The following is a 12,802-nucleotide window of genomic DNA, read 5'->3' on the forward strand; positions in this document are numbered from 1 at the left end:
ACTGGTCTATTTGAACATTCTCTGTATGAGAAGCAAGAGTGGCTAACGTAAAACATGGGTAGTAATGTGTGTGTGTATGTGTATATATGCATAGGTACAAATGTACAATATATACATCAGGATATAATTGCTACAAATTAAATCTGAAAATAAATCAGTCATAAAACAGATACCAAAATAAAGGGGAGAAGCAAATGAACATATACTGGGGAAGGAACTTGTGTCCAACACAGACTTTAAGGCAAGAACACGCATAGCAACTGATGATTAAACACAAGCGCTAAATTAAATGGTCATTCCTTTTCTCTGGTGTACTCACATGCAGCATTCTATAATGGTTTGAAGGTCTTACCTGTGTTTTACACAATAAGACATCTTACAGAAAATAGTAATTCCTTCAAGTAACTTGAAAAACTCTCCTTGCCCCCCACCCCCAAACCATTTCTATGTCTAACTTACATTGCTTTGAACAGTTTCAACTTTAAAGTGCTAGAGAGCATGATCTTTAATCAAATGCTGATTAGTTTAAATCCTGTGAACGGTATCTTCACAGAGTAATGCATGTATCCCACCCTGCCTGAACCACTCCGATGGCACTCTATAATAAATAACCTGCCTCTTCTGGAAAGGCACCACTTGTACTTTTCACTTTGGACTCATGCTGTCGCTCATTCAGTGGCAGAGTGTGCCCTGAGCATGTTACAGGCGTGCGCGCTCTTGCGCAGTTACTCACCAAACTTGAGGGTGGATATACCGCATGGGGCTGAGCCTGCGTTTGGACAACAGATGCTGTGTGCCCTGGGAGGGCGCCAGTGGAAGGTGCCTGCTCATGCTGGGACCCGTACGAAACTGTCTGTTGGCTGCTGACTCGAGATTCCGTGAAGACAGAAGACCCCTGACCACTGTCAACCGTCCCGTCAGCTGAAGGAGAAGTTGCCAAAATACAAGACAGAGAGATAAATCATGAAAAGGAGATTCACATTTTCCCAGCACAAACCCCTGATTTTAGAGTTAATTGGTCTTATCTTTGCACAGACCTGAACTAAATAAAGAATGACTAGTTTTACTAAGTAGATTTCTTTGTTTAACGGAGGAATCCATATAGAAAAGTTTCATCTTAAAAAAAAAAAAAAAAAAAATCCCCTGGCCTTCACAGAATTTACCACCTGATGAACAAGGGGGAATAAAACATAACAGTTGTTAATAGGCCTGAAGTTTGACACAGCTTCCAAAGTCTGAACCATGGAGACCAGCGGGCTGTAATTAGTTAACTAGTGGCCTCATTAATTTCTAGTTTATACGTTATTCAGCTTTGCTAAAAGAGCTGAAATCAGTTTAAGCGGTTCAATATTAAGTAGCTAAGATAAACCTGTCACATTTCACTATTAAGAAATTGTAAAAGGTAGGAATCTACAAATAGAACATCCAAGATGCTGGAACCTGCAGAATTTCTCACATCCTAATCCCATTTCTCCACTGTCCCATTCTTCTATGCTATTAGCTGTGAACGTAAGAACCAAAAGGAAAAGGAGACAGAAACCATTTCAAACCTCTTAATTATATGTTAGATTCACAATTCAAAACCAAGAGGCCAGTGCAAAATGATGACCAGGAAGACAGAGCGTCAGCTAAGAGCGTGCCTAGCAACCTCACTGGGCCCCTGATACTCACATATCACAGACACACCAGGCTGCTGGTACTGCAGCTGCTGGTGCTGGTCGGCCTCAGGCTCTTCTGGCTCTACCTGCGTGGAGACGGACGCAGACGCAGCAGAGGCAGCGGGTCCACCAGTGCTGGTGGCAGGGGGCTGCTGGACTCCGGCCTGGGCAGTGCTGGGCTGCTGCTCCACCTGCTGCTTGAGGCTGCTCTCCTCCTGCTTTCTTTTTTCTTGCTCCTCCCGCACTAATTGACGCTGTTCTCGTTTTCTCTTAATTAACGACACTCTATCTTTGATGGCTTTTGCCATGGTCTTGTGATCACCTTCACAGACATACCCAGAATCTACCTACAGGATGAAAGGGTACATCAGGAAGCAGCAGGATAGCAAAAGAAAACAAACCAAACACAAACAACAGCCTTTGGGGAAAGGAAAACAGAGGAGGAGAGGGAGAAAGAACTGTCCGAGGACTGACCTTTACCAAACAGTGAAACCACTGGTCTGCACTATGCACTTGCCCACCGTTTTTGCAGATACTCATGGAGTGGATGCTGTTATCTTTATACAAACTCATGAAGTACATGTACCTTCACTAATCGTAACAAATCAACAGGGAACCTAAGCATCCAAGTGGTAAAACCAAAAGGCTCATTTTACTATACTCAATTTCCCTCTCACACGTAACCATCAGTATGAACCTGTGTTGCTTTTACTTCTTTTCACTAGAAAAGAAAGAAAAGAAAAGAAAGTGAAGTCGCCCAGTCATGCCTGACTCTTTGCGACCCCACAGACTGCAGCCCACCAGGCTCCTCCATCCATGGAATTTTCTAGGCAAGAGTACTGGAGTGGGTTGCCATTTCCTTCTCCAGGGGATCTTCCTGACGCAGGGATCAAACCCAGGTCTCCAGCACTGTGGGCAGACGCTTTACCATCTTTTCACTAGACAACCACTTAACCAAACAAAATAACTGTGGTAAATATATGAAGGTTAAAAATAAAAACTCAAATAATATAAAAACCTGACAATTAAAAATAAGTACCTCTCTCATGCTGACCGCTTCTCAGATGTAAGTACTGAATGGCTCTGACACATTCGGGCAGAGACTGTCTGCATCTCTGCGCAGTAAATGGCTATTAGGGCACCATGGAAAGCCTAAGCTTGGCAAAACGTTTCCTTGAAAACGACTGGCCAAAAGCTGCCTACTAACGATCTATCCTGAAAATTTTCTTTGACGTAAAAACAATGTGTGATCTGCTTATTGGGTTTATTACCCAGATGACTGACCAAAGGCTAATGTATCAATATGCAAAAACAATTTTTTATTCTAACTAAATAGGTTACACTAATTAGAAGTCAGTCAACCTTACAGACTTTGAAAATGACTTCAAAATGTCCTCCAGTTCATTCCCTCTCTGTGTATCTGCCTGCCTGCCTGTCTGTCCATCCACCTATCACTATACATATCTATGCACATACATGTCTTCTAAAATAAGAATAAATCTTGGAACCATTAACCATTAATTTTATATCAATAGAATATGACATACACACTGCTTCATAAATTGCTTTTCTGATCAATAGTATCAACATAAAACTTAAACGGCTTGATCAGTGTTAATTTACCATTTCTTGAGCAACGTCTTCTGGCACATCTTTCTCCAAGTCAAAGGAAAACTCGATAGCTTCATTGTCTTTGTATTTCCCCTTTAGTTTCTTAATATCTTCAATACGTAGCCATAATTTAATGGCTATCTTTTCTCCATCATCTTCTTCTGCTAATTCTACCCGTACCCCTGTTTCCTCCTGGAAGAAGGCATGGTTCAAAAGGTCTTTGATAGAGTATCTTCAAAAGAGAAGGGAAAGAAACAAAAAACAAAATGCCATTAGATTTAAAAGATACTTCTCAAATATGTTATGTTTAGAATAATGAAAAAGGACTACTAAAAGAACAGGAATTTTCTAATTCATTTCTATACTGCTTCATTTAAGCATTGATTATAGTTTTATTCAAGTTATGGAAGATCAAAACAATCTCATTTATGAATAAGGGCTGAAAGTGATACTTTTTATTACTGGAGTATAATTGCCTTAAAACATTGTGTTAGTTTCTGCTGTACAACAAAGTGAATCAGCTATATGTACATATACAGCCCCTTCCCTCTTGAGACTCCTACCCCTCTAGGTCATCCCAGAGAACCCAGCTGGATTCCCTGTGCCATACACTCTTCCTAGTAGGTACCTATTTCACACATGGTAGTGTATATATGTAAGTGCTACTCTCCCTGGAAGTGATACTTTTAAATGTGTTATATACTGCTTATATTAATAGTTAACCAAAGTCTTGTATGTATGATCTCATCTGATTTCTGGTATCCAATGAGATACCATTTCCTGATCAGCAGGAAATGGATGGATTCTGAGAAAGACTGACCATCCTGCTCAGTTATAAAAGTCATAAATCATGGAATCAAAACTCAAAAACCTTTTATTTCTATAGTACATTACCTTCTAATACAGCAATTTTTCTTTACACAATAAATCCTCTCAATTCTTGGTTCAGCACCTAGTGTACTAGGCAAGCAGAAGTCTGATTATGAACAGTTTTCTCTAGATAAATGGTCTCAAAATACCAGTAATCTAGTAAACTGTTCCATCCAGACAAGAAACAAGAGTACCACATTCTATGACTGGAGACAAATATTCCTTTATAGTTTTTTAAAAAAATGTTCTTCAAGAGATTAAGGCGTCTCCTTTTCAATCAGTGTATATAAAAACAGAAACCCAAACTAAATTTCTACTAAAAAGCCTTAAAGATCAAGATCTTATTAAGCTCTTCCAAATAACAAAGTTATGAAAAGAATATGAGACTGGAGAAGTGAAGATATGGAATTCTTTAATTTGGCTGAAATACCTGATCACTCACATTCTTCAAGAGGTAGATTATGTTCAATTTACACTTTGTACTAGTGGGTCTACTTTTTCTTCTGTGGAGAGTGACGGGGGGATGGTGAAGGTAGATTATTTTTCAAAAACAGACACTGGACCTTTGCCATGCCTAACGGGTGATGAATCAGCTATATGGCAGATCAGGTACTTGCCACTCCTCTGAGAAAAGCCCTCTGTTAGCATAATGACTAAGCCAGATCTCCTCCCAAGCTCTGGGTGAAGTTGTCTCTTCTTACTCAAAGGAATTTTGACATTTTGCTCTTCTTCAATTCTGGCATAGCAACAGTAAATCAAGACCAACATAGCTGAGTTGATTTTAAAGAGCCAAAATTTTACTTCATCTTTAGAATTTAACTGGTAAACAGCTAAGGAAGAGATCTGCTGTATCAGGATAGAACCTAGTGAGTTTTACAAATCAGGTAGATGCTATAAGTAAGTAGCTCTTATTGAATGTAGAAGCTACATTTAAAGTGGTTCTGGTTTATTCAGTCTACCAACCACATTTTTACGATATTTCAGTATACTAAATCTGAATACCTACCTCCAGTGGACAGAACTTTACGTTCAAAGATATTACAAGACATAAACAGAGAAACTAAGCACAAGTCAAGTATTACATACACCTTAGGTTGACGGTTCTATTCAGAGCACATTATACTTGAAGTTTCTGTTTAAGCAATATCCAGGTCAAAAGAGGCAACTTACCTTTCATCTTTGTTTTGCCGTATGCATCCTTCAATAATTTCCTTCACTTCAGGAATTGCTACTTTGTCAAAACTGGCTGGCTTCACCCCCTGAAAATCATAAAAATGGCAACAGGAACACATCAACTAAGGCAGGGACTTTGAACTTGAATTTGAACTTGCCTCCTAAGGTTCTACTAGACTGCCTTCTCACCATCCTGGCTTTTTCCTGGTTTGCCTGCAGGATCTAGTTCATGCAGGGTCAAAGCTGGGTAGTAGCAATTTAGCCCCTCCAAGGTAACAATAGGGAATAGTTAAGACAGCGGAGTCACTTACTTCCATGGCCACGACACTGCTAGTGACAAAAGCGGACAATCGTTAGCATCTTTTGCTATGTTTCAGGTAATGGAAATTTTGGCTAAAACAAAGCCCAAATGTTCTAATTGGTTAGAAGATCTTCTGTTCAACCTTGTTCCCTAACACATTAATCAACATAACATGCAACTCTTTTGAACAGAGAACCCATGTGTGGGCATGAATTCACATGCTTAGTCTGGCAGGTATTCTATCATTACAGTACTCCTTAACAAACTCAGTAAGAAGGGAAGAATTAAGACTGGTTTGGTATAGTAACTGAAGAGCAAATTGTCTTGTACATATGAAAACATAAAATGACAACACATCAGACACATCGGAAAGACAAACTTTCTAATTAATTTCAGAAAAAATTTAATATCACTATTATATTAAATAGCACCATTGTAATAGTTAAAGAATTTTCACAAAAGGTAAATTCTTTGCCAACAAAAATTTCAGCGGTGTGTGGAAAATGTATATAAGATAGAAGAATAACAACCTACTCCTGTCTGAGAGGTGGTGTGGAGAAGAACATCTCATTATCTATTCCTGCCTCTTCTAAGTCACACAGACTGAGCTGAAGGAGCAACACAATATACTTTCCAAGAGGCACGGTAAGTCTATGACCACCTAACACACAGCAAGGAGGAGAGAGGGACTAGAATTAATCATCTAATGTCTCAGTGACAATACATATTATTTGAATTTTTCCTCAATCTTCTTATTTTTCAAGTCTAGCTAAGTCTTCCCCACCAGTCCTTGTCTTCACATAATTATTCTAATAAAAACAAAAAACAATGTCATTGAAGGAAAAGCCTGCTTTAATTGAGCAAGCTGGTATGGTATGGCATGGTCTTTTAAATTAAAGCTAAAGAAAACAGGAACTGTGTTTTGTTTTTTTTTTTTTTAAGGATGATGCTCACTAAAAGTTCTCTGACAGCAGAAACACTGGAGATCTTTTATATTTGCTTATAATTTTTACAATAAACATGTGAAAGTATAAAAGCAAACTTTTAAGATGTCAATTATAAATATAATGGGAAGAACAGTCTAAAATACTTTTAAAAAAATAAAATAAGATACTGTATATTATAAGTTCCTAGAACACTCACTACTGGCAGAAAAGTATCTGAAAGATTCTTCTTTGGTAAAATCAGACACTAATACACAGCTGGCCTTTCATGTAAGGACACTTCAAATGTTATAGGAAAGACGTTAAAGAGGATATAGAACAGGATTAGAAGACATGTTCCCACTTCCATAAACACACGCATTTTAGAGGAATGAGTCTGACCTTCTGGCAACTCTACATATTGACTTAATAAATCACACATATACTGACTATATCAAGACTCCTCCATTTCAATTTAGCATAGGCATACTGGAAAGACGAAAGGATAGAGCATAAGACTTGAATTAGGTGTGAGCTGGACAAGCAGAAGCAGCTCTGAGCTTTGTTTCCCTGTCTAGCAAAGGGGGATAATACCTGTTTAACTATATTCACGGGAACTAGAATCATATGTGACTATCCAAGCTGAAAGCTCTGGATTATTAAGTTTGCTGACCTAAGGCACCTTTGACTTCAAAAGTAATCACCAAAGGTAATAAGGCTTAGAGTTAAAAAGAAAGCATACAATTCTCTTTGAAAAATAATCACCAAGATCCACAGTGAACATGCTTTCAGCTTTGGTTATCCTTAAAAATAATCCTCTTGTTAACCCGACCTATGCAGACAAACACATTCACAACAGGAATTTCTATTTACAGGTAGAAAAGCGAGTTGAACAACCGAGATACCAGATCACAGTCGCAAAACCAGCAACTATGCATCATTAACACACTGACTCTACTAGGGTAAGCTGCTTTCTCAAAGTATAGCCAAGATTGAGGTACAGAAAACTCTGCACCACTGCTGTACAACTGCCACCGCCACTGCCATATTCAGCTGCTACTGCTGCCTTAAAGAAAACTGCAGGCACTAAGACAGCCAATACAACAGACACAGTCCAGCAGCTTGTATTCAGACATCACCCACTGGAACAATGAAAAAGACAAGAAGAAATTTCACCAAGCACCAAGAAATCAGGATTATCCAAATATCTATCAAAATATCTAACAGAGGTATTCTTAATCATGTGGAAAGAAGCAAGGATATATAGGAATTATATATTAAAAGTGACCCCCAAAAAAGGAAAAATAAGCATAAAACGTCAATGGACCTTGAATGTGACCTACTGAAGTCATCTGGGGCACCTGATGGAAAGCCACTTAAAATCAACAAGCACATGTTTCAATACACAAGATGCATCATACTCAGAAGCTTCTTGTTCTATCTAAGAGAACTGTTTTTTAAATAACTGATAATTTTTTAAATTAAAAAGTTGATTTAAGATTATTCCAAAACATGATTTAAGCACTAGACAGAATAAGAAAATGTTTTCATGATAATATTTCATCTTTTTTCCCTGAATTTATTTCAAAAAAGATGATTAACTTAAGAGTCTAAAAATCCTTCAAATGACACCTCTTTTCTATACTCTCTGATTTAGCCCCACACAGTCTTATTTCAGTTCTGTTCTGACCAACACAAGCAAAGTTTTGCTCATCTATTCTGAATGAGGTTCAAGAACACAAAAGAGAAAAGAGTACTAAGGAAGATAAATTGAGCTAATGTTTTACACATAAGAAAACCTAAGTTAAAGACTGGCACCCTGTCCCTTCACCCTTCCAGAGCTAGCAACCTGCCAACTCCAGAAACACTCTTCCTCACTGCTGTGATTCACAAGACCTCTCTTCAGGCAGAAGTGCCGTAAAATGTTTCTTTGACATGAAACAGTGGCTTGTTATTCTGCATTACACACAAGTACTTCTTCAACAGCTAATGTATATCCATTTAAGACACCTTTGAGATTAAAATTATATATTCTCATAAATGAAACCAAAAGGTAACTTTTATGCAATCTTAAATGGGGAACAAATAGAAAAAAACAAATGTGATTCTCCAAGGGTACATCAGAGTTGATATTTAAAAAAAAAAACAACTGACATAAATCTTTATAAAATATGTTGCTTTATTTAAACTAAGAAAAACTCCAAACTTATATGCATCTCACAGACTGAGTTTTTCTGTCAATTCTATATACTTATAGTTTGCAGCTAATCTGCTGAAAAAATAAAAGTGAGTCATAATAAAAATTAAAGTGAGTCATAATATAGTATTCTCCAGTTCAATCTTCTCACTCTTAAAAACTGTCAGCACTTGCTTCTTAAAAACTTAAGCTGCAGTGTGTGTCAAGGTAATATTTTTCTCTTCCTGAGAGTGAAAATTCTCCTAACCACTCAGAATTGAGAAAAGTCTCCTTCCTCCTCATAGAAAATGCTGTGTAAGTTAACTGCAGAACTAATCTATTTTGAAAAGCATTCTGAACTAACAATCCCAATACTTTAACTGAAACCTTCCATACATAAATATCACAACACACCTTTGCTATATATTGGAAATTCTTACCCACCTCATTTATACAATCCTTTTGAGAGCAGCAGCAGCAATGAGAATTTATGAAGACAAACATTGAGCAAAAATCTCTCTTTGTAGAATCCATCAGAAAAGGCAAAACAGACTTGTTAGAGGAAAATGGGGGGGAGGGAATTGTATAGGATATAAGTTAACAGGATAACTTAGCCCACAGCATAAGCAAGGCAGACATCAAAATCAGGCTGAAGATTAATTTTCTGTTTAACACTAGCCATGCTTCTGCGACCCTCAAACATGGGTTTGCTCTGCTCAGCCAACAATCTCCTTATTACTTACTGATCAGCCCTTTAAACACAACTACATGCTGAACAGCAGGCAAACTTATTCTGCTTCTCCTCCCCCTGCCTCTCCCTCAACAGCAGCAGGTCCCTACACAAACACAATTCTTCACTTGCTCAAAGCTCCACCCTCGCCATGTCCACAGGTTCCGCCTCCTTGACACTAACACCTACACTAGAAATCTGTTTATCTGAACACCTGCTTCCCCCTACTCCTGTTAACACTAAGCTTCAAAAGAAAATGCGGAATGAATTCAGTGACCAAAATGTAAACTCAGAATATACAACCTAAAGAACACTGGACAAGAAAACCCCAATACTGGGGTTGAGCTCCCAGTATATAGAGTTCAGCCTATAGATACCAAGTCTGTGTGACCAGCCATATTCTTTAAACTCACTTGAAAAGTGAGCGTAACAGTTCCTGTTTACCTAATTTAGAAAGTGGTGACATTAAGGTAAACTGTCTTACCACAGTCTCATGGTACATTAAAAAAATTTTAACAGCTGCGAATTAGTACACAGAAGTGGCAAGAATTTATTCTTCTCCTTTTCCTTTCCTAAAAGCCTTAATATATAGATCTACCTAAAGACATCTCCATTTGCCAGGAAGAGCTCATGGACCCAAATGACTCCTGCTTTGATCCTGGTGATTAAAGAAAGGTTTCTCCTCATAGCATTTAACAAAGACGACAGAAAAAGCACTGCTCCTGGCAGTGTTACGATGGGTAACATAACAAAGTGCTGTCCCTTGTAATGTGGTAGGCCTGAATCCCCATTAAGGGCGTGCATACTAAGGCTTCAATCACTCAGCAACAGTAGCATAATGGCTTAGAAGTTATTTGATAGGAATATCTCTATTCTAAAGGCTAGAAATGACTTAATTCCAACAATTTTCCTGCTCAACATAACTCATCACTACCAAGCACACCAAGTAGGTAGTGCAGAAGGCCAAGACTAGTCCTAACTACAGCAGGTAGTCCACCACTACCTTTAGCTTCGGTGTGTGAGCAAGCCTGCTCAAGACTATGATTAGATAATGAAAACGAAACAGAGGAAAACAGGTATCATGTTCTCTGCTTCACAGGTTTATCAGATATAAGTATGTGAGAATGTTTTTAAACTTTACTGTGCAACAAACAAAACCAAAACTGAGACAGCTTTTTTTGGACAAAGGTAAAATATAGGGACAAATATCTAACTCTGTGAAGACCAGTCTTTTTAACATACCAAAATTAAAAAAGAGTTTTCACTATGTACAATAAAATACCATTCACATATGTGTAACAGTTTATAGGTTTAAATCGTCCTTCTCTTCAACTCTGCCTTTCTCTGGACTTCACCAATTTCTTTTAAAGGCATCATTATTTCCATGATCCAGAATAGAAACCTTACTCATTCTCAGATGCGTCTTCACAACATTTAAGTACTATTATTCTCTGGGAGCTCCTTAAACAAAGAGAAACATTTAAAACAGCAGGTAACAGCGAGCTGCTAGTACTCCTACTTCCCCTCCAATGGCTAAAGGTCTCTGGCTGGACAAAAGTGAGATTTTTACTGGCTTCTTTGTTATTTCTCAACATCATTGCTTTTTCTGCATAACTGTGACCACCAATTCAGACTGATAACATCGGTTCAGTTCAGCTACTCAGTCATGTCTGACTCGTTGCAACCCCATGGACTGCAGCATGCCAGGCTTCCTTGTCCATCACCAACTCCCAGAGCTTGCTCAAACACATGTTCATAGAGTTGGTGATGCCATCCAACCATCCCATCTTCTGTCGCCCCTTCTCCTCCTGCCTTCAATCTTTCCTAGCTCTTCAGTTCTTCTTTGCTTTCTGCCATAAGGGTAGTGTCATCTGCATATCTGAGGTTACTGATATTTCTCCTGGCAACCTTGATTCTAGCTTGTGCTTCATCCAGCCCAGCATTTCGCATGATGTACTCTGCATATAAGTTAAACAGGCACATTTACAGTATACAGCCTTGAAGTACTTCTTTCCCAATTTTGAAACAGTCCATTGTTCCACGTCCAGTTCTAACTGCTGCTTCCTGACCTGCATGCATACAGGTTTCTCAGGAAGCAGGTCAGGTGGTCTGGTATTCCCATCTCTTGAAGGATTTTCCACAGTTTGTGGTGATACACACAGTAAAGGCTTTAGCATAGTCAATGAAGCAGAAGTAGATGCTTTTCTGGAAATCCCTTGCTTTTTCTATGATCCAATGGATGTTGGCAATTTGATCTCTGGTTCCTCTGCATTTTCTAAATCCAGCTTGAACACCAGGAAGTTCTCGGTTTACATGCTGTTGAAGCCTAGCTTGGAGAATTTTGAGCATTACTTTGCTAGCATATGAGAATGAGTGCAATTGTGTGGTAGTCTGAACATTCTTTGGGATTGCCTTCCTTTGGTATTGGAATGAAAACTGACCTTTTCCAGTCCTCTGGCCACTGCTGAGTTTTCTCAAATTTGCTGGCATATTGAGTGCAGCACTTTCATGGTAGCATCTTTTAGGATCTGAAATAGCTCTGCTGGAATTTCATCACCTCCACTAGCTTTGTTCACAGTGATGCATCCTAAGGCCCACTTGACTTCACACTCCAGGATTTCTGGCTCCAGATGAGTGATCACACCACCGTGGTTATCTGGGTCATTGAGATCTTTCTTGTATAGCTCTTCTGTGTATTCTTGCCACCTCTTCTTAGCATCTTCTGCTTCTGTTGGTATTCCATCTCATTTCTGTCCTTTATTGAGCCCATCTTTGCATGAAATGTTCCCTTGGTATCTCTAATTTTATTGAAGAGATCGCTAGTCTTTCCCATTCTGTTGTTTTCCTCTATTTCTTTGCATTGATCGCTGAGGAAGGCTTTCTTATTTCTCCTTACTATTCTTTGAAACTCTGCATTCAGATGGATATATCTTTCCTTTTCTCTTTTGCCTTTAGCTTCTCTTCTTTTCTCAGCTATATGTAAAGCCTCCTCAGACAACCATTTTGCCTTTTTGCATTTCTTTTTCTTGGGGATGGTTTTGATCACTGCCTTCTGTACAATGTTACGAACCTTCATAGTTCTTCAGGCACTCTGTCTATCAGATCTAATATCTTGAATCTATTTGTCACTTTCACTGTATAATCCTAAGGGATTTGATTTAGGTCATACATGAACAGTCTAGTAGTTTTGCCTACTTTCTTCAATTTAAGTCTGGTTTTTGCAATAAGGAGTTCACAATTTGAGCCACTGTCAGCTCTCAGTCTTGTTTCTGCTGACTGTATAGAGCTCCTCCATCTTCGGCTGCAAAGAATATAATCAATGTGATTTCACTATTGACTCTCCAGTGATATCCATGTGTA

General features: G+C 38.5%; 1 protein-coding gene across 23 annotated transcripts in view; it reads right to left on the minus strand.

Moving 5' to 3' along the window:
* The window catches only part of WNK1 (WNK lysine deficient protein kinase 1), a 130,056-nt gene that overhangs the window by 40,570 nt on the left and 76,684 nt on the right, over window positions 1-12,802 (minus strand). For all 23 annotated transcript variants that reach the window (XM_044940945.1, XM_044940943.1, XM_025282992.2 and 20 more), the window contains exons 5-8: window positions 5,310-5,398; window positions 3,282-3,501; window positions 1,672-2,005; window positions 734-921 (exon numbers count right to left, since the gene is read on the minus strand). In XM_044940945.1, the coding sequence (XP_044796880.1) occupies window positions 734-921; window positions 1,672-2,005; window positions 3,282-3,501; window positions 5,310-5,398 (831 nt within the window). The remainder of the gene's footprint in view (window positions 1-733; window positions 922-1,671; window positions 2,006-3,281; window positions 3,502-5,309; window positions 5,399-12,802) is intronic.

The sequence above is a fragment of the Bubalus bubalis genome, chromosome 4 (assembly GCF_019923935.1).
Source record: "Bubalus bubalis isolate 160015118507 breed Murrah chromosome 4, NDDB_SH_1, whole genome shotgun sequence".
In the NCBI taxonomy this organism is placed as follows: Eukaryota; Metazoa; Chordata; class Mammalia; order Artiodactyla; family Bovidae; genus Bubalus; species Bubalus bubalis.